Source organism: Hemibagrus wyckioides, linkage group LG21, assembly GCF_019097595.1.
Source record: "Hemibagrus wyckioides isolate EC202008001 linkage group LG21, SWU_Hwy_1.0, whole genome shotgun sequence".
Lineage (NCBI taxonomy): Eukaryota > Metazoa > Chordata > Actinopteri > Siluriformes > Bagridae > Hemibagrus > Hemibagrus wyckioides.
Window position 1 is genome coordinate 5,857,322 of NC_080730.1, and position 22,884 is coordinate 5,880,205.

Consider the following 22,884-nt stretch of genomic DNA (forward strand, 5'->3'; position numbering starts at 1 on the left):
AGTCAAGGCGGCAAAAGTGGGACTAACACAATATTCGGCGGGTGGTCATAATGTTATGCCTGATCGGTGACATATTTGGTCCATTTTAAACCTAGTAGTCAGGATGTATAGATGACGGTGATTGATTCATCTTGGCATATTACATGGCAGAAGAAGGGATCTGAAATGCAAAGGACATGGACGTGTTTTTCTAGCACATGTAAAGCATTTAAACACATAAAAAGTGTTGATAAAAACTGGTGTCCCATCCTGCCTTGTCCCTCTCAGTGTTCCTGGGACAGAGTCTGGGTCCACTGGATAAACTGCTAACTGATTAAGATGAATGGATTTTTGTACATTGTGGAGTGTTGTGCTATTTTTGGTACAGCAATACTGCTCAATTCCAGGTATGTGCTCGAGGCACAGTCCTAAATTAACGGCTATAAGTATCCTATAAGAACTAAAGAGGCAGTTACAGACACCAGACATGTCTTGGCAGTCTCTTTAAATATTAATTGTCCATGTGTGAGTTTTCACGGCAGGAAACTATGTGTGGTATTGAGTACAGCAAGGCTATTTTAAAAAGCAATCCTGCCTTCAGCTTAGATCAATACCGCATTGTCATTTGGGGACTCGCTCCTTTTCAATCCTTTTCGTATCTCGGAAGATAATGGGAAAGCTGCTCTGGCTGTGTTTTGCCAAATCAGATTGCGAGTGAAGCGACTTGGACCCGCGCCTGTAGTTTTGATTGATTTGCTGTGCTGCTGTTGCCAGGTTATGACTTAGTATTTGAAAGAGCAAAAGAGGTGGATTTAAGGACTGCTTGTGGTCCTGTAGTTAGAAATCAGATAAGTTCATTTGCTTTATGTAAGTACAGCCATTACGGAAAGTGTGAAGAATGCCTGTGCAATAAGAGGCTTTGCTGAGATAAGCGAGAAGGAAACGACTTCCAATCCATCAAAATTAACCACAAGACTTAACGTTTATGCACGGAAATGTTTATTTTAGGAACGTCCGAGGAAGATAGTTTTGATTTAGATTTCCAGATGAGAAGGCTAGCTAGTGAGAAAGCATGATTCAAGATTGTTTCTTGGCTTTGGTGTTTAATGCTGTAGCAGCTTCATCGCTGTTCTCTCTTTTCTATTCATACACAGGGTCTTATATATTGATTTTGTGGAACTGAATATGGCATTCATGTCTAATAATTATATGTTTGGGTTCTTAAGGATTAAGATTTAAGGTAGATCATTCAGTAAGCTGTAAATATTTCCCGCTTTATTCCTAATTAGGGTCACGGGGATCTGCTGGAGCCTATCCCAGCACACATTGGCCGAAAAGCAGGGGTACACCCTGGACAGGTTGCCAGTCCATTGCAGGGCCACTTTAGAGTTGCAGGGCAATTTAGAATTACCAATCAACCTAATGTACATGTTTTTGGACTGTGGGAGGAAACCGGAGTACCCGGAGTAAACCCGGGAGAGCATGCAAACTCCACACAGAAAGGCCCCTGTCTGTTCGAACCGGGATTTGAACCCAGGACCTTCTTGCTGTGAGGCAACAGTGCTATCCACTAAGCCACTGTGCTGCCCTGCTGTAAATATTATGTTATATTAATAAAATAAAATAATATTAAATTAAACTTTTTTTAAGTGCATTTTCACAGCTGGACCTTTCTTCCGGACCTGAGGATGTTCTCACCTGAGGCTTCAGTATGAGTGTGAGACCCAAAAACCTCTAGTTCTCCATTTCCTCTGGTTCTCAAAGCAGTCCTTAAGCCCCCTTCTGTGTCTTGTGGGTGTTGAAAAGAGATCAGAGAGCCAGTAGTCTGGGTTGTGGTTCTGCTGAACACTGGCGGAGAACTCTCCAGGAAACAAAATGTTTTCAGTTATTTTAGGTTTCAGAATGAAAAAGCACTGTAGTCAACCAAAGTTTGCATACAGAGTCATTCAAGCACAAATAAAGTGGAAAACCTTGATTGCAAGACTTCACCTGGACCGATGTACCTTTTATAGCACTTAGTAGAAGTGTGATTAAAAAATTGGGCTAATCCTCTAAATCAATACAAAGTTTAAAAACCTTAACCATAACCGCTTTAGAGATTTCTTGGAACTGGATCAAGACCTTTTCACTTAGACAGTTACACATAGCTGTGTTCTGCCCAAACACACTGCCCCCGGGGGGAAAACACACCGGGGTCTGAGTCTAACAGTCTAAACACTTTTATATTGCATATAAAACAAGATTTGTAAAGAAATATTGGAAGATAAATTTAACTTTTTATACCGTAGCCATAAAAGTTGCATCTTAAATGGTTGGGAATATACAGATATGATATGTTTAAGTAAGTGTAGTAGTGAGATTTGAATAAAATGCAATACAGTTTAAGTCTTTCATAAGTACTTAAAGTGGGTGGATCTACATGGTAGGCACTGAAATCATTAAGAACATGAAAGAAACCGATTACGGATAGAAATCAGCTGTCCTTTGCGCTAATGCCCAGGACAGGACGACTTCGTCTCGAAACCCCATGCACCCCTCCTCACTTATTATTCACGCTAAGCCCCGTGATTTCAGATCAGCGTTTAATGTTGTCATGTTTCAAACCAGGCTGCACTTCACTCCCTTTACAAATCGCTCTGACGTCCTCTGGCGTGCTTCGCTGCCTCCACAGACACACAGTCTGCTGCCTATAGCTGCCAACATAAACACACCCGGGGCCTGGCACCTCACACTCTGAACACCACTGGAATTGTGGGTGAACAAACAGAACCTGACTCGGGCAGTAAGGGATCTTCAGCTGCTGCCAAACGGAGAATGATAACATGCAAAAGAAGCCTCTCTGTGTGTCCTCTGCTGATTTTTATGGAGACGATTCTGAAATGAAACACGACCTCTAACCTCCTAGTTCGTTTCGCGTTAAGTAATAACACTTCAGACGTCCGAATCGATTACTCTGCATCTGAGCTAACTAAATGAAAATTTCCGCCGTGTCACGTGACTCTCTTAAAACACTTTAGAACTGTAAAGGGTTTTCTATTTATCTCTCAGGAGTACCCTCCACGTGATAGAACATTTTGTTCTAACTGAAATGCAGCAGGTTCTGAAGAAGATGTAGCTCCTCCCCCTTGTGTCGTGGTTTCTTCTTTTCTGGAGAGTTTCTTCATAGGAAAGTAAACTAGAAATTTTAATTCAAACGTAAACATAATAACTCATTAGTCTTAATTGTTTGATTACACAAAGCGTCATTTGCGTAAATATATATATATATATATTATTTTCCAAAGACTCAAATGCAAAAAAAAATAGCAGTAGTCAGCTAATTAATCGATCAAAGAAGATTTCTGATAGGGGATGTTTCAGAAAATAATCCTACACCCCTATAAAAAGTCGAACCCTAGACACCAGGGAGTGCATTCTTCCCTGTTAGAAAGGGTTCCATAGAGCTTTTTTTTTTTTTTTTTTAGCAAAGGCGCTAAATATCCTTGACGAATTCTTAAAGAGATCGTTTTTCTAACAGTGTAATTATCTGTTACATTAGTAGACTAACCAGCCAACACAAGATTAACATTCTTCTCCTTGTGAGATTTATTTTGCTCTGGGAATTTCCCAGAATTATTATTACTTTATGACTTTTGTCGTGGGGGAAAAAACCTAGTATGTTAAATAACAGAGCGAAAGAATGTATAAAGTAAAAAGGAGATTCAACATTTCTTATAGGTTAGAGGTGGCTTTTTGTTGGCGTGGGAAATGCGAATGCCGATTACATTTCACAAAAATAGCCCAACTAATTAAGTGAAATAATTAATTCCACTCGAATTCTGTCTATGTAGCCAGACTACAAGGTGAGCGAGTCCTCAATGCACATTTATACGTATAAGGCCATATTGCGTAGAGGCCAGAAATGGCAGTGTATCATCACAGCAACCAGTAGGAACATGTACAAAGCATTTCTGTAGAAGTCAACTGGAGCTGATACGAGTCTCCGGGAAAACTCCGTCCTCCCTTAAGCACGTTTGCCCTGTTTACATTTCTTGACGATGTTCTTAAGGACATTTGAGAAATGTCAGCCAGGAGATGTAGCGTTTCAAAAGCGACGGCATCAAAAGCTATCATTGCTCCCATTAGCATTACAGCTCTGTTTATGCCTTAAATAACACCTTATCTTCAAAACTAACAGAACAACCAGGGAAGCTTGTTGAGAAGTGCCAGAATGTCAGGAAATATTACACTGATTTATTATATTGCAGTTTTCTTGCCATCTACGTCAGTTCCAGCAGTGAAGCAGGAGCCACACCTGATCTTCGGGATCAATCAGCTATTAGTTGCGGCTGCTGCTTGGCAGATATGAACGTCTGCAGCCACACTGGCGCTAGCTTTACACAATCTGCTGTGCATTTATGAAAAAACGATTTAGCCGGCTGTAGCGTGTCCTACAAGACCATTCCTTGACTTAAAAGACTTTCTCTCACATTCAAAGCAGTGACTTCTGTGCCAGATGCTGAGCGAGGATTTGACTGGATTTTTTTCTGGCACATGAAGATTAAAATCTGTGTTATAAAACTTTTCTGTGTGAGTCTGTGAGTCGGTATATGCCACACATCGTTCCTTAAAATGGTCCGATTTGCGTCCAATTAAATGCTGCTGCTGAACAGAAACAGCAAGAACGCATCAAACATGAACATGAGTCATTCATGTAATTGTGGTTGTGCCGCTTCCTGCACGTCGTTCTCGTAAACAAATCCTTACATATTAAAAGGATGCTTGAGGTTTATATATGTGTTCCGAGCTCATTATATCTCATAGTCTCGATACAGTTTTAATTGACCGCCTTGTGTTGCTCAGCAGTGTTTTTTTCCCCCTTAAACAAGCCACGGCCTGGTAGCAGCCCGAGGCATGGTGGCTGGAAATCTGTGCTCAAGGATAAAGAGCATGAATAATACTAAACCATCGAAAACAATCCGTATTTAAAGCCGTATTGACATCCTTTGTGTATCCCGAACGCTAATGGCTGTGAAAATCCATCAGCCCATCAACCTTGATACCCCTGACTCCAAGTCTGACATCTTTTGTCAAAAAAACATCAATCACGGCTCTCGGGTTGTTTCACGGCAGCTTAAAGGAAATGCAAGTAGGTCATTCACTTTGTTTCCTGTCCTCAGATTTCTTAGCATCACATTTTAGAAGCCCGGGTTCATGTGCTGTTACTTTCCGGCAACATGTTTTGTGACAGAACCCTATGACGTCTTTCCAAATTTCAGAGTTTCACTCCAGTATTTTGAACTCCCATCCAATCCTACTGATGTATTTGTGAGATTCCTCCCCCCCAGCACATGGTTTTGGCTAATCGTTGTCGAGTTCATTTGAATCAGATGTTCGATGTCCTGCTGGCGGAATTTTTTTTTTACAAACAATTTAAAATAGCATGGCTGCTTTGTGGTGAGGTTTTTCGGGGAGAAACAAAACTATGCTCTTGGGAAATCAATCACTGTTTTGGAAACATGCAAAAAATATAATAATAATATGGTGTGTGCTCTAATTGCATTAAGTTGCATTGGTTTTCGGCGATAAATAGTGAAGTGCCTATGATGTATAAAGAATAACATATGACAATGCAGTCAGAGTTGTTTTTTTAATAGCAGCAGGTTGGTGACCATTTTTTATTCATTTAAAGGACAACACATCGTAGCTTTTATCTATTTCTAGCTACATCTGACGTCGCGTTAATGAGAAAGCACCAAAGCTCTCCATCCTGACAACCTCGTCAGAAATAAACTTAGTTATAGCGTTAACTCTGCTGTTAAAAAGGTCTGACACTAGAGACTCCTACCTTAAATGATACACAAATATCTATTTATACTGTAGAAAACACCACGTCACTAGTTAGACAATTTAACACTTGTGTACCTACTCTCTCACAATCAGCTTAATTATATAGCTCGTTTATATCCATTCTTAGCATCTTCAATGATCCTATTTGGACCTTTAACTTCCACAAAATATTTGAATAGAATTATATAATAATAAAATTCTAGTTGACCACTTATCATAAAGCACCATACGGTAAAGTAAATCTCGGGTATAAAGATTTGTGTATTAGGTATTCTTCAAGGTTCTTTAAGTTGCCTTTATTTGTCACATATACATTACTGCACAGTGAAATTCTTTCTTCACATATCCCATTCTTGGGGGTTGGGGTCAGAGCGCAGGGTCAGCCATGATGCAGCACCCCCTGGAGCACGGTGGGTTGGGGGTCTTGCTCAAGGCTTTGCCCCAACAGTGGCAGCTTGGCAGTGCTGGGGCTTGAACAACCTATCTTCCGGTCAACGATTTAGAGCCTTAACCACTTGAGCTACCACCACCCCAGGTCAGAGCGCAGGGTCAGCCATTATACAGTGCCCCTGGAGGTTGGGGGCCTTGCTCAAGGGCCCAACGGTGGCAGCTTGGCAGTGCTGGAGCTTGAACCCTGATCTTCCGATCAACAACCCAGAACCTTAACTGCTTGAGCTACCACCAATTCTGTACTACACACATTCTCCAGTTTGTCCCTCTTTTGGTGGTTTTTATCAGAAAGTATTCCAAGTACAGCTAAGAACCCCTAACTATCAAGAGAACCCCTTTTGTATGAGTGCAGGTGTGACATTTTTGCGGAAAAGTAAAAGGAGACTCCTTCTGGTGAATATAAAAACACGTGCTGTAACTCACCTTTTCCTGTTTGGTAGTAATTAAAAAACAAAAAACATTCTGCCGTGATATTGGAAGAAAATAGTTAGATCAAGAAGACGAGTTAATAACGTAGGAGAAGCTTTGACATGCTGGAGAATGCTGATGTTTAGCATGTTGAGGAGCTTTCAAACAGACTGCTAAGTTTATGTTCAAGTCTCCATGTCAATAAAACATGGCTAAAAACTAAAATGACATCCTTTAAAGCGTTCCAGATGAAAACTTTGCCAACATTTTATGAGGTAAGAATGCGTTTAATGCGTTTGTACGGCCTTGAGAAAACGTGAGTCGAATTTAGGACTGTGGTTACTTTTAAAAATTCGACACATAATCTGGTTTCTTAGTTTTTAAGGAGCAGCTACATGTAAATCCTCACCCTGTCTCTTACCCCGGTGGTCTTTTATCTGGAGTCCTGCTCTGATCCGTCCTCTGCTGGGAATCGCTAATCAACATTTCTGCGCCCAGTCAGTAAGCGCAAGACGGGTTTTATTTGTCTTAGCATGATTCAAAACAACACACCAGCGTCTCCTTGATGCTGGTTTCCGCGCCTTGACCTCGATCCTATCAGATAGAGCTAGAAAAAGAAACACAGTTCTTTCACTAATGCTTACTTGAAAATATGTTTGGATTTGCAAGAAGGGATAAAAAAAAGGTCTGCTAAATATTTTGGTGAAACTGGTTTATACAGTAATACAGCTGGTTTATTCTGTCATTTAAACTTCTTAATGCTTTTCAGATCTGAGTAAATATGTGGACAGTCCAGGCATTTGAAGAAAACTTTCTGCACATTCTCCAAATATCTGAGACCCACTTTCAGATTGCTTAGTCATGTGTTCAATATCTAAGATCTTGGCATCAACGCATATCGACTCTACAACTGGCCAATCAGCTGTAAGATTAGTCCGGTCTGGGTCAGATGGCTTGTGAACTTTCTTAGCTTTGGTTTCCTTTCTCCTGATCAGAACAGTTCTTGGCACAGTTCCAGCCCCACAGCCGTCTTTTTCCATCTGATCCTTCGTGAACGTCAGCCGTCCAATCCTCCCGTCTGGCTCTCCATCAAAGGCGAGAGCACTTCGTCAGCCGTCTTGTGAATTAACAGCCAAGTTGCTGCGACTGGTATGGAATTAGCGCTATCTTTAACAAAGACCTGAGCTGGCGATAAGGCCAGGCGAGGCCTCAGAACGTTAGAAACACCACAACAAATCACGATTTTCTTTGCCAGCATTTCATGTGAGCACTTGCTGGTGTGTAAGGCAGATGAAAAAGAAGAAGCATCCGTGACAGACTTTGAATTACTTTTTGCTCTGTAGTGGCGAGTTAAAACCAAATACCTTTGAAGTGAAGTAAACTCGACAAGCGTGGTTCTGTGAAGGCTAATTTGCACCTTATGAATGCATTAAAAAGTTCTTTTTTCGACTTCATTATCGCTGTACAGATTCCCGTTTCAAAAATTTGAACCGGCCCAAAACAGAGCTGACCGGGAAGACGTGCGGATTCCGAAAGCAACATTCCAAAAACGAGGCTTGTTATCATAATGAAATGCCAGGTTTGTTTTCTACAGAAGATTCAACCTCGTGTGAACCTCGCCGCCGGTGCACTCTGAGCGAGTCCTGTGTTAAATTTAGGGATTCATTTCCCAGTGGACCCCAAGGCAAAGTGAAGGACTATGAAACCAGTCAGACCAAAACACCAAAAAAAAAAACCAGACACATTTAAAAACCAGACACATTTGTTCTTTAGGTATTTATCCATTGGCCGTACTGAAATGTTGGCCATGTTCAAAAACTGTACTTCTGCACTGTACTTACAGTGTACATTTTAAAGCTTTAATTTACTCCTTAAGGTATAATTATGTACCTTAAAGGTAAACAATATCCATGTGGTAAAGGTACAGTAGATGTATCATTTGGGAACAACCACCACATCATCATCATCATCTTTTCTGAGGTTGATGGCTAACCTCAAATCAATGCACCAGTACACAGATTTGCGCCTCTATGTAAAGTGTAAGCCTTTTCCTTTTTTAAAAACCAATCTTAACCATACATGACCCAACAGACGCTGTTTCTTCCAGGATTCAGATTTCATATCCCAAGTTATTATGACTTGCTTGGCTTTTGCTGTCAGAGTTTAGAAAGGATCTAAAAATCTACCTTCATTCACTCAACATCTTTCTTTTATCTCTTATTCTCATATCCCCATGTCACGCTGTTTGAAAACAGAGGCAGCGTGGGTCGATTGTTGATGCCTCCACACCTGGAAACGATTGCACTGCCCCCAATCACACACCGATAATTGGCTAAGTGAAACAATGTAGATTTCGTGTGGAATACAACCAAAGCAATTGCCAAGATGGCTGCCATATGGAATTGTGGAGAAGTTGCAAATGGACCCTTCGGGCATCATTTTTCATTGTGTTCAGCAACAAAACGCAGCAGAAATTTAAAATACGGGGTAAATATAGGGTCGGGTTGCACGATGTGCAAATAAACATATCGGCAATTTGGCAGTTATGGTCAAGTGCGTCTCAGCCTACTTTGGCTATGGAGGGTCTTATAGCTTTTGTGTGTGCATATCTGGTTAATGGGATTCAGAATTCTTCAACACGCTCTGATTGGCTCACGGTGCGATTATAAACATTGCTGTAAGATATATGAAGTGGATTTTTTAAAAAATGTGCCACATGTTGAAGAATTTTGTATGAAACAGTTAGATTTTTTGTTTTAGTCTGTGTCTAAAAACCCTAGAAGGCATTGATGCCTTTCCGCTAATGCTGTCTAATATGTAAGGCAGCTATAAAGGTTTAACTTTAAGGGAAAAGGCTTAAAACTTCAACGACAGCCTATATCAACGTACACTAACATGGAGAGGTGGAGTAATGTGATAATTACTGGATTATCTTAGATGTCAGTAATTTATGCCGTAGTTTAGAATCTGAATTAGAATCAGCTTTATTGCCAAGTACTGTGGGTTTTACATGCTGATGTTTATAACATTTATTTTCTGTAAAGTAATCTGTGGATACATTATTAATTATGCATTATGAGCAGTGACAGGTGAAGGGAATAAGACAGATGATCTCCTCATCATGGCACCTGTTAGTGGGTGGGATATATTAGGCAGCAAGTGAACATTTTGTCCTCATAGTTGATGTGTTAGAAGCAGGAAAAATGGGCAAGCGTAAGGATTTGAGCAAGTTTGACAAAAGGACGAATTGTGCTGGCTAGACCACTGGATCAGAACATCTCCAAAACTGCAGCTCTTGTGGGGTGTCTGCAGTGGTCAGTATTTATCAGAAGTGGTACAAGGAAGGAACCGGTGACAGGGTCATGGGCGGCCAAGGCTCATTGATATACGTAGGGAGCGAAGGTCCGATCCAACAGATGAGCTACTGTTGCTCAGATTGCTGAAGAAGTTAATGCTGGTTCTGATAGAACGGTGTCAGAATACACAGTGCACGATGGGTCAGACCTGGTTTGGCAGGGACCAACACAATATTAGGCAGGTGGTCATAATGTTATGCCTGATCGGTGTATATGGTCAATATTCACTTTCTTGGGAGTATAATAACTGTATACCGTCACATTCATCCACATTATTGCTGTGACTGTGCTTTATATCATGCAGATACAGGTTCAGTTAATGTTCAAACATCAGAATGAAGAGGAAAATGTCAGTGATCTCTGTCATTATCAGTGCCAGACAGGCTGGTTTGTGTATTTCAGAAACTGCTGATGTCTGGAGACTTTGCTCTAGATGTTTTAAAGTCTGGTCCGAAAAACAGAAAACACCCAGAGCGGCAGCCATGCAGGATTGATAAATTGATGCATGATAAACCGAGAGGTCAGATTCAAGCTGACAGGAAGGCTACAGTATCTCAAATAACGTCTCTTTCATATGTAGCAAGCAGAAAAGCATCTTATAGGAAGGTCTTGGTTATATTTAGTGACTGAAGTCATTATGTGGTGTACTCTAGTGTACTATGAGTGTAAGGCGGCAGTGTAAGCTTGTGTCTTGTTCCTGTTCCTCTTCATAGTTCAGAAATAAACCTGAAGCATACATTAAGCCTTTTTTTTTTTATTTTTTTTTATTTTATTTTTTTTAACACCAAGCGTCTGTAACAGCCTTGTCTGTTAATCTCAGCAGTCATTTAATATTGAAATGTCATGTTAAGAAGCCGTCTCATATCTCAGTGACGATGTCTTCAGGAAAAAAAACAATTCAGATTTAACCTTCAATTGTATCTCACTTGGAAATGGATTTGTCAAAGCGTTTTCTTCTGCATATGCAGTACCTGTCACGAGACGTGATGAAAAGCATCTCCACAGGCAATTCCCGAGCTACATGTGACTGTCAGCAGGCTGTAATAAGTATTCAGAATGTCTCTGTGCTCACGCTGGCTTTCAGAGGTTATTACCCTCTGCACCTCTGCAGGTTTCAACCAACAGAAACATGTTTCGACTTTGAGCTGTTCCTCATCCCCGCTGGCTTAGTTTGTACTTCTTTTTGCATACACACAAACCTCCACTTAAAGATGTTGGGATTTTACTGTCTTAACATCGCACAAAGACCGAAATCCTGCAGTTATAAATCCTGCAGTTCTATTTCAGTAAACTCTACATGTGGTTTTACTGGAGCACTGACGCTGTGAACGCTCCATTCACGATTAATGCGAAGGCACACAGTGTTTTAAGCGAACTACCAGCTGGCTGTAGCGATGGCTTGATTAGCGCCAGTCCTGATTCGTGTGTATGTTCATGTGTACAGCAGATAAACAGATAAAGTTAAGTACCGCCCTTTTGCAGGAAGTGCTAACAGGAAGCCGGTTTGTTTCCAGGAAGTGTGTTTTATAGGGATTTCCCAGTTTCCTGTTCTCACAAACCCAAGCAAAAGCAAAAACATATAAAATACATAAAACACATAAAATGTGTTGTATGGAAACATTTTAGATGCATTATGCATGTAGGGTAACCTGATAATTAAAAATTTTATTAAAACTATAATAATAATAATAATAATAACTTTTTTAACCTTATTATTTATTTAAATAATAATATAAATATTTTAAAATGTATTTATATAAAATTTTTATAGAATTTTTTATTTGTTTATTTATTTTTACACACAGTAAACAATAAAGGTTATTATTAATCAATCAAGCAATCAGTCAAGTAATTATTTTTTATTTTTTTATTTCTATTTCTTTATTTTCTCTACCCGCTTTATTTATTTATTTTTTTTATTTTTTTTAAATGTAGGTATACACAGGATGTATGATTAAAAAAGTAATTCAAATAGGAAATAAATGGCAAATTTATGAAGTTATTAAGAGACTTAAGTTACTAAAATAAAACATATAAATGAATGAATAAATAAATCAATATATCAATAAATCGATTAATAAGTCGGTAAATAAAACTAATAATGGCTAATTTACCAGAAATTCTTTTAATCAGCCAGTTTAACTGCGCCGACATTTAAGCTAGAAAACCTCCCTCTGTTTCAGGATGCCTTTCCCCGGCCAGAGAGCTCTTTTGACGCCACTCGCCCTTCGACAAACAAAACTAGCACGGTTGTCTGGGAGTGTGGCTCTACCCCGATATAGCAGCTTCCCCTCTCGCACATCCTGTTTGCTGCACACAGGACCCGTCTCCTTTGTGTGCTCTCAGACACCCTCTCAGACACACTGTGTACTGGGCTGGCTGATGGGTGACGACTGCGTTGGCTCTAATACTCTAAGGGCCCGTTTTGGAAATACACTGAATTTGTACTGATTGTTGGAGTGAGGAACATTTACAGTAGTTCCTGATGATGGGGTGCTGTCTTTTTGTGCATCATAAGGTGAGTGTGGACTCGCAGCATCACTGTGATATGAGTTAGGAATGAGTTTAATGATAACCTGCTAGCTTATTTTAAAAAATGTGTGTGTCATGTCTTACTTGGGAAGTATAATATACTACTATATTAATGAATTTCTGAATGCTTGGCATCAAACCCACATGAACTTTCATTACCTTTTGCGGTGGTGGTGGTGGGGGGGTGAAACCTCTGCTAAGGTGTCTGAGCGATCCTGCTGTCTGGTTTGCTCTTCTCGGTCGCTGAATGAGATACGTGACCTAATTATGAGTGAAAAACAAGATGTGTATCTTTATCATATTTTTTAATATATTTTTTCCAGTTCTACAATTTTGAAATGAAGAATTTAATTAAGATTTTTCTTTTAATTTTTGTTTGTTTGTTTATTTATTTATTTATTTATTACAAATAAAAGCATGTGAGAATATCCATTTCTGAGATATTGCCAATAGTGTGATGTCATTTATCACAAAGTTCATACTACATACTGACCATAAAGTATCTCTTTTGTGGATTATTATTAGCTTTTTAGTCTGACATACAAATTTTTCTATCAATCAGTAAAGCAATGTGATATGAGAGGATCCTGGCAAGATATAACAGCTAGACTTAAAACCGTGTCAAATTTAAAGGTCCATATATTTAATACACTTGCAATATGATGGAATAGAATATTTTACACATATCATGGATTTCACTTAGTGACCTGTGCTTGAGGCAAAAGATTTGGATTTAACTTTGATTTAGATTTGGTGTAGCATCTTTCAAGGTGGTAAAAATGTGATCTTTTAACTCTATGAGCATCTTGCCTTAAATCGAATGCACACTATATGATTTCCGATCAATTTTGGCCACTCACAGTGTGAGCATCTCTACAACATTTCACAAGTGCAGCAATACACATCACATGGTGATGGTCATCTACTCTCATGCGCAGGATATCCCTGAATCCAGTTACGTCCTCTGCTTGTGTCTGAGTGCGAAGGCAAAATGTAAGCACGATAATAAATCTTCCACAAATCATCATGTCATACCAAGCTGGTTGTTAGGAACAACAGAAACAAAAACAAATATGACGTGATTCGTGATGACGCGCAGTATATGAATAGTTTCCTTTATTAATATCATTACATTCAGTTTTTTTCGGCTCTCTCCACCCATTCCTTCCTCCACCACTTTATCTTATGTTCTCGTTTTTCTTACTTCCATGTAAAAAAAAATAGTACCAACTGTATCCGGTTGCTCTGATCTGAAGGTCACGTGATGACAAGCAGGAGCAAGACCTGGGATCTCTTCAGATGAAAGATTGTGTCTCTTTGCCAATCACTTGTGTAATGTTCTACAAAACAACCAATGATTAAAGCTGATTTTTCGAAAGCTGCGTTCACTTGGTTTAAAAGAAATCCTCTCCAAGCAGAAAAGGAAGGGATTTCGACACCTGCTCAACTCTCGTCCTCTTCACCTCCGTGATTAATCCTTTAAAATAAGCACACAAGTCTGGGAAAGAGAACCTTTACAAAGTGGTAACAGCACTAGTGTGTATTTTTTCCTTTTTTTTCATGAATGGTTTTTATTATTTATTTTTATGTTTTTTTGCAAAGATGGCCTACTGGAAAGATATCTCCACTTTTCACAAAGAGTCATGTTTATGGAAGATCCATGTTCCATTAAAATCGCAGGAGTCCCATTAGTTAACTTTATACCCCAAGTCATTTACAGTCTGAATCCATCTGGTCCCGATAAAGCGGAGGTAAACGAGCGTTAAAAAGGCTGTGGGAGGCAACCTGCATATGCCGCTCGATTGTGGTGGATTCTTGAAACTGATCCCTGGGAGCGGGGCCACATCCCTCAAGCTTTTTTGGAGGAATGCATGTTTGTCTAAATGGAAGTCGTTCATTAAGGTTGAGCCTCCGCAGCCCCTCTCCATTCCAGTCTTCCAGTCTTTCCCTCTGGCAAGAGCATTTGGCTGCTGTGTGTGAGCTACCGGTGGGTGGCAAGGGAAGAGCTGGAGTTCACGGAGACGCTTCCGGGCATAGCGAACACAGATGTGTAATAGCAGAAAGCCGTGAATCAAATATCGAATCCAAGGGATGCGCGAGAACGGGGCGTGTTTTTACAGAGTATCAGCTTTTTAATCAGCTCTTATCGTCTCACACCTGCAGCGTGATTAGGGTGAGCTCATGCGGCTGGTATGCGTGTTGTTGTTTACTTTTTAATCCACCTGGAAGCGTGTGACTATTGTTTCTCCCATGTGTTTTCGAGCGAGACCGAATGATAGTGTGGCTTTATGCTTCACTCGTGTTGAGTAACCGACGTTTCTCTGCCACATGCACAGGTTAACAGTCTTGGTCTGCACTTCTTTGAAGACGCTCGTCCGCCAAAACCACTGCTTGGTTTTGTTTTGCGTGTTTTTCTTTCCGTATCAAAACTGTGAGCGTGCAGCACGGTCGATGCAGCCTTGCATACACTCAAAACGAAACATTTCCTGTCAAGAGAAGAAGTGAACCAACCTTTTTCCCCCCGATCGCAAGCTCCTGATCGTCACAGACTACAGACATAATAATGTCATGAACTTTGCAGGCCCAACGCTTACAAAGATGTCTGCTTACAATGTGTTGTCGTTGTGCTCCAGATACACAATCACGAATTTCCTGGAATTATGGTTGAAGTCCAGCTCATACCTGTGAAATGTATGCCACCAGGGTTGCATTTAGATCAGAGCTGCTAACCGGCCTTCCTTGCTTCACGTGTGCCATTGTTTTTCTCCCCAGGCTGACCTCTGTGTAGCTGTTTGGCTCGGGAAGTAGCAGGATGCCGGAATTGAGCTCTATTCAGACGCTGGTTGTCATGGAGTATAAACACTTGAGGAGCAACAATAATAAGAGATCCTTGTGCTGCAAGACAAGGAAAAGTGCGGATGGTATCAATTTAAATAAACGGCTCTGTTAACGATCGGAATGGCGACCGGTTGCGAGTTCGTCTCGATGGGGGGTCTTAAAAACGGTGGGCGGATGTCAGAATTTACAGTCAGGCGCTTACCACAAATACGTCATGGTCACGATGTGGTTCTGATGTGGCTGAGAGTATCGAAATTTCCACCATTGTCCAATCTGTATTTAAAGCCCCGTGAGCGTAATGTACTCAATTGTTTTGGTATTAATTGAAACCAAATGTGCAATTTCACTCAAATATGTCCTGGGATGTGTTTCTGTCTTTCGGAATGTGTTTTTCTGTCCCGCTTTGCGTATAATTAATACTCATCAGCTTCCATTTACACAAACCGCCGTTACATAACAATGCACTTAAACCGCAAACACGAAAAAGTGAGTGACCTCTTGGTGTAAATACTACTTAGAATCTGCAATCGTATGAGGGTGGAGGCCACCGACGTCCATTAATATCGTAATGAGCCTGTCAGAGAACAACAAATCGGAGCTTGGGTGGAATTTACTATAATGTCGTGTTTCTTTTCTTGTCTTCACAGAAAAAGAGGAAGCAAAGGAAAAGGGATGTGGACTCGCTCAGTCTCTGCAGTCTGGACATCAACGTAAGTCTGAGCATCGAATCGGGTTATTAATTGCGAGTAAAGATTACTTGATGTTATTATCATTGTGCAGAGCTCTGTGAGTTCTCGATTCTGATTGGTCAGAGGCTGCACAATCACAGATTTATATTCACGTGCTCGTTCTAATAGCTCATCGTTTCAGTAGCAACAGCTAATTCGTCTAAGTGAGAGAGGTTGTTACTGCATATACTTGTGGTGTTCTAATGCACGTGATTATGGGAACTGTCTTGTTTTGGGAACGTTCCAGAACGGTACGTAGCTGTAGATGGATAAAAATTAAATACTGTGGCTTAAGGAATAAATAATGGTTAAAGTAGACAAATCGCTGTGGTTGAAGAGGAAGTAAACATGCTGAAATATTCAACTTCCAGGAAATCACAGCAGTTGTTTTCCTGAAATTATGAAATATTTAATGAACGTTTGTGAATTTTAATGAATCATCTAAGCACACGCGACTTGAGATGAGATTTCATTCTGTAACCTTGAATTGTAGAAAAAAACAATATGATCTGATAATAGAGTTTTAATTTATGGGTGAATAACGGATTTAACATATTTATTCACTATAAATGAGCTTCTTTTCAATCAAGTACTGCAGTTCCCCTAGCTTTAGACCTGAATTCCGGGTGAACTCGGAGACCTCATCTCATCTGTTGATCATAAGTGCCTCATGTGTTCACTTCAATACACATCTCCACACACTGCTGTCTCCAGTCCGTGGGATATAATGAATCTCCAGGAAGCCAGGAGAAAGAAAACTATTAGTCCTACACTCTATATCCTGCACAAAATGACTTCCAGCACTTCAGCTATTAGGCGACATATGTCGAGACTAATTTTCCAAAAGGTCAGGCAATTTGCAAGCCCGCTTCTTTTCCTGCCTATTGTGCCAAGGCCGTTTACTAAATGGCACATAATTGTAGAGTGTTCATAGTGTCATCTCATTTTATCCATGTGGATGTGTGAGGGTGCCCATGCGATAAGGTCCAGGGTGCAATTCTCCTCAGAACCACTGGACATTTCTATAAAGGTGCTAAGAATTCATTATTTTACCGTTCGGGCAGTGTATTAGTTTTTTCACCGATAGATTTCTCTGTGTAATCCTGCGTAAAGTATTTATAATTTAGCTCTTGCCGAGGTTTAGGGTTTTGCTTTGTCCTGTGTTTATTTCACGGCATCACCGGAGGGCGGTCATTGTGCTTTTTTACATCACACCTAATTATATCTTTAAGACTAACGCACTAGTTTTGAGGAGGGAGATGTAATATAAAACGGTCACAGCGGACCTATAACCACCCTTAGTTTTATGACTTGCTTAATATATAATGGTGTTATATACTGATATTATCACACTTTCACAGGCTGTAGTAAAGCTGAGGTTCTGTTTAGGGCTGCACTAACTAACAAAGGCTATTGGTTTATAGGGGATTATATGTGCAAATACAGCACTAGAGTCTTGTTTGTCTGTGTGTGTATTTGTCTGTTACTGTCATCTTTCTGTGTGTGTTTCAGTCTGTCTTTCTGTCTGTTGGTCTACCTAACTGTTTATTAGTCTATCTATCTATCTATCTATCTATCTATCTATCTATCTATCTATCTATCTATCTATCTATCTATCTATCTATCTATCTATCTGTCTATCTATCTGTCTATCTGTCTGTGTGTCTTTCTGTCTGTCTGTCTCTCAGTCCTATTTGTCTGTCCATCCATCATCTGACATTCTATCTATCACTCTGTCATCTATTATTTCTGTCTGTCAATCTGTCTGTCTGATTGTTGGTCTATCTATCTATCTATCTATCTATCTATCTATCTGTCTGTCTGTCTGTCTGTCTGTCTGTCTTTCAATCTATAGGGCTGTCTGTCTGATTATCTGTCTGTCTGACTATGTCATTTGTCTGCACATCTGTCTTTTGATCTATCTATCTATCTATCTATCTATCTATCTATCTATCTATCTATCTATCTATCTATCTGTCTGTCTGTCTGTCTGTCTGTCTGTCTGTCTATCTATCTATCTATCTATCTATCTATCTATCTATCTATCTATCTATCTATCTATCTATCTATATTTGTGATTTGACGGATGTTTTATTGCTTTGGATAAAAAAGCAGACCATAAATTTTTACAGCATTTTCTTCAGCTTGATGATGAATGTAAATAAGCAGCAATTGGAATAATGACGTCTTTGTTTTATTTCCATGCTCACCCTTGAACTTTATAGTCAGTGGTTACATAAAGGATGATGGTTTCACAGCCAGTGAGCAAGGGTTTGTTTTTTTTTTTCACTTTTCCAGCCTGCACAGACAATAATGGACACAATGTGATGTCAGAAAGATAGGCTTGATAATAAAAAAAAGTGTAGGCCTTTAGCTCATGGCTGTCTTTAAGAGCACATTGAGCATACCCATGCTCCAACACAAATGCTTTTGGAATCTGCTTCAAGGCTTTTTTCCCCCCACATCAGTCTGGTTCCCTTTGTAAGTGCTGAAGCTTGAGGTTGGAAGGTTATTTTGGGTGGAATGGCTTTTCTGAGTGCACTCTTATGGGCTAGAGAGGGTTCAGTGTCATGATGAGTGCAGGGAACTCGGAATGTGACTGTCTATTGTTTTCTCGTTATTGCTGTCCTCCTTTACCGGTATGAATGACTCGGTACATAAATTTAGTCCTCCACTATAAACACAGTCATGATTCATCAGTGAACTTTTTTGTATATATATATTTTTTCTTTCTTTCTTTCTTTTCCTTGGGTTGTAACCATCTATTGTATCTTCACACAATAGTCAGAGGTAAAAATAAAACATCAGGATGACCCAAACTATATATGATGTTTGATGGATGAAATAAATGTACAGTTAATGTACTTGAAATTAACTGCAGGTTTTAGTTTTGAGCCAGATCTCTTAATAGGATGATAAAATATCAGCAGATAAAATGACAAGACCCTCAAAAAAAAAAAAAAAAAAAAAAAAAAAAAATATATATATATATATATAAATCTTATTTTTAAATCTAACTCTATTATTAAAAATATATAAAGTCTAATTTATGTTCATTAATTTAATTTTCTTTTTTATTTCTATTTCTTTCTTTTGTCGGGTTTGTTTATTTATTTATTTATTTTTATATTTTTATCAACATCAATTTCCAATCAAATTCTATAATGTTCCAGTGAAAACACACACACAAAGCCCCACACACACAAAATCCTACATAAAAACTACACAAAATAAAACTAAATAAATCCAGATTTTAGATTTAGATTTAGTTTAACAGTAGTTATGCATTTGCCGATAGCTATAAACACACTCTAGTGATCTAGTGTCTACGTCTGCTCGGTTCAGATGGCTGTTGGTCCACATGGCTGGGGTTCATTGATTTGTTGGCATTAAAGGTTAAAGGTCTCGTTTTGGCGAATTCCAGCTGACCAATAGTGTATGACTTATTCATTATTTTCCATACTGTGGGGAAAAAAACAAGCGAAGAAGCAAATGTAATTAAAAAGCAAATAAAATGCACACAGGACAAAAAGGACACTCAACCCAACTCCTTTAACACACTTTTGTTCAGCAGCACAAAATTCTACATTACATTTTACCCTAGTGTTTATTTTCAACCACATTTGGTGTGTAAGCTTTCCTTTAAAACCCTGCTAACGTGCTATCAGACGTTGTCTTGTTAGCAGGGATGAGTAGTGTGTATAAGTACATGTTGGTTCTCATTTATCAAATCTGATGAGTAACCAGTGAGGTATTAAGAAATCCATGTTGTCAGGGAACATTTTATTTATCTGTGTTTATGTTGGAACAGAGTCGTGTCAGTGAGTGTTCATTGTGGTCATTAAAAAAAATAAATAATAAAAAAAAATGGTGAAAGTGTGTGTTCTTGTCCTCAGTGCTCAGTGCTTGCAGATGTGAAGTGTTTTCAGATGTGACGTTTGTGTGCAAAATGAATGGCACTCATTTTTATAACTCTGCTCCTTCTCTCTGCATCGGTATCTCTCTATTAAAGATCCTGTTTAAACATAATGCACGGTTTAATCAGATTTCTAGCACATTTCCGTAGACTCGTCTTGATGTTTTTACACATCGCAGTTTGAATATGAATCATGAAATACTTCCAGCTTACTGTATGTTCATGCATTAGCGTAGTCTGTTCATAAATCACGTCACATGGTATCGTATATTGGTTTTAGAGCATTTTTATGAGGAGATGAGCGCCAGAGATCTGAGGGATGAGACCAGGATCGGTATCGTCATCAATTCTTATTAGCATCACAAATTCTTCCTGACCAAACCTAAAGCCGCAGCGCACGCTAAATGAGCATCATCTGCTCCGTGGAACAAACACCAGACTGTGGTACTCTATGATCTCAGCCTATTTCCAAGGCAGTAAAAGTACCCGTGTGTCAGACTTCTTTAGCTTCTTTAGCCCGAGGCTGAGCGGAGGTGAGTTGTGAGTCAGGGGGAGGAAGAGGCACGGCCACGTGCATGTTCGGTATGTGTTCAGCCGGACTTGCGACTCGCTTTCGAGCACAATGTAGAGTCTTGCTGATATTGATGAATGCTGGCAAAAACGTGTGGGAAAGTGGGCCAGCGCTGCTGTTTCTCACATGGCCACTTGCACTTGTTTAGCCGATGAGGGAAAAACAAGATATCGATCACCGTCACTGGCCTTTTACAAATGCATGCCAAGCAGCTGCTATCGATGTATTCATCACGGCAGAGTGGCCTGTTCATTTAATTACAAGAGATGCCTTCTGAAATCATGCCTAAGACAACGTTGGCACACGTAAAGATGGTTTGTTTTGAAGCCACTTATTAATGACATTTTTCTTGGAACTGTGAGTTTACTCCATAACTATTAATCATAGCTACTGTTATTACACAAATGAATGCGTTGCTGTCAGAATTAGGAAAAATGTGCACGGATCTCGGAGGTCAATATGCAGAACAGCTGTTGGACCGCACCGCTGCTCGGCCGGCATGAAAGTCTAAGGGGTCATTAAACAGGCTCCCACCTGCATCACTGCTGAGTTTCATCTTCCACACTCAACTCCACCACAAAGCATAAGGGAGAAGAAAAAAAAAAAAGGAAAGCTCCCTTTGTTGATTTTTTTTTTTCCATTAAATATTCTCAGGTGTCTCTTTTAGCCACATCTGGAGGTCTCGTGTGAACCGAGGACGGAGGGAGAGAACTGAAACGAAAAGCACGTAGCCTATGTCGTAGGAGATGTGTAATCTACGTATCTGCAGATTCGATCCTAATCAGGGATCGGCTGTTTTCGCAGGTGATAAAGTTTAGTTCTTGGACATGGGATTAGACACTAATTAGTTGTTCTGATATCATAATTTCTGTACTCAATGTACTTAAACCAAGGTTAGGGCTATTTATCTAAATTAGGTAGTCCTGCCAAATCATTTAGCTCCATATGGTCTAAATATGGTTATTGTTTTATTCAGATTGTCACCTGTAATTAATCTCTGAATCTTGGCAATATGTGGAATTTTTTTTATTCTTTAAAAAAATGTGGAACACTGCGTCTGTTTCAGGGGTTATTTTTGTTTTTGCGTCTTTTTTTAATTTTCTTATTTTTTAAAGCAGTCGTTTCATGCTTTTTTTCCTGCTTTATCAGCCCTCTGGGGCTCAACCAGGCTTTAACCTTGACCAATAGCCTTCACTTCTGATTAAATTCACATCAGATTGTAGAAGGTTTTTTTTTTTTTTTTTTAGTACCTTAAGTGATCCTTGTGTTCTTTTCGTGGAGCTCGGTCATCTGGCCAGATCGAGCAGTGTCAGATTAATGGCTACTCTAAACGGCTGTAATTGTACATCGAGGGTGCTTTAACGGAAATACCACGTCAGAATGGCATGCATATTTAAACTGTAAACGCAGCCAGAACGAACTAGGTGAGAAATAGCTGTGACTAAAATAGGATTTTGTTTATCCCCAGAGATTAGGACTATTTATGCACAATTAAGACTATTTATAATGTGCAGTGGGATTTTGGCCTCTAAAACGCTCCTGACAGAGTGTAGTTAACATTAACATGAAGTGGGAATGGACACCAACCACAGTTTGGGAGTCACCGGACGCATCAGGAGAATGTATTCACAATGTATTCTTAGCAAATGACATTATAGTTGCAACATGCCTCGTCATATGTTACCCAACTTTTACATCAGTGTTACCCAGAGTAATTTCCCAGCTGCTCTTTAGATTTGGCTGCTCCTCATTTTTCCTGAGTATTTGCATCATTTTTTTCCTTATTGGAGAAAGTTTATACATACATACATAGAGACACCGTTTCAGCCATAACATTATGACCACCTGCCTAATGTTGTGTTGGTCCATCCATGTGGTTTAAAAGAAAACGTCAGACTCATTAGACCATTCATCAGACCAGGTCACCTTCTTCCCTTGCTCCGTGGTCCAGTTCTGATGCTCACTGTTCCTTCCTTGGACCACTTTTGATAGATACTGACCACTGCAGACCACAAGAGCTGCAGTGTTGGAGATGCTCTGATCCAGTGGTGTAGCCATCACAATTTGGCCCTTCGTCAATCTCGCTCAAATCCTTACGCTTGCCCATTTTTCCTGCTTCTAACACATCAACTTTGAGGACAAAATGTTGACTTGCTGCCTAATATATCCCACCCACTAACAGGTGCCATGATGAGGAGATCATCAGTCTTATTCACTTCACCTGTCACTGCTCAGAATGTTATGTCTGATCGGTGTGTATATATACTCTGATCAGCC

The 22,884-nt window shown here is 39.7% G+C and overlaps 1 protein-coding gene across 2 annotated transcripts in view; it reads left to right on the forward strand.

The window, feature by feature from the left end:
- arhgef3 (Rho guanine nucleotide exchange factor (GEF) 3) overlaps positions 1-22,884 on the forward strand; it is an 84,302-nt gene that overhangs the window by 25,612 nt on the left and 35,806 nt on the right. Inside the window, exons 1-2 of one of the 2 annotated variants that reach the window (XM_058373741.1) lie at positions 12,383-12,540; positions 16,040-16,102. In XM_058373741.1, the coding sequence (XP_058229724.1) occupies positions 12,508-12,540; positions 16,040-16,102 (96 nt within the window). In that variant the 5' untranslated portion in view covers positions 12,383-12,507. Of the gene's footprint in view, positions 1-12,382; positions 12,541-16,039; positions 16,103-22,884 lie in introns of those variants that run through there. The other variant, XM_058373739.1, reaches the window with a different exon arrangement.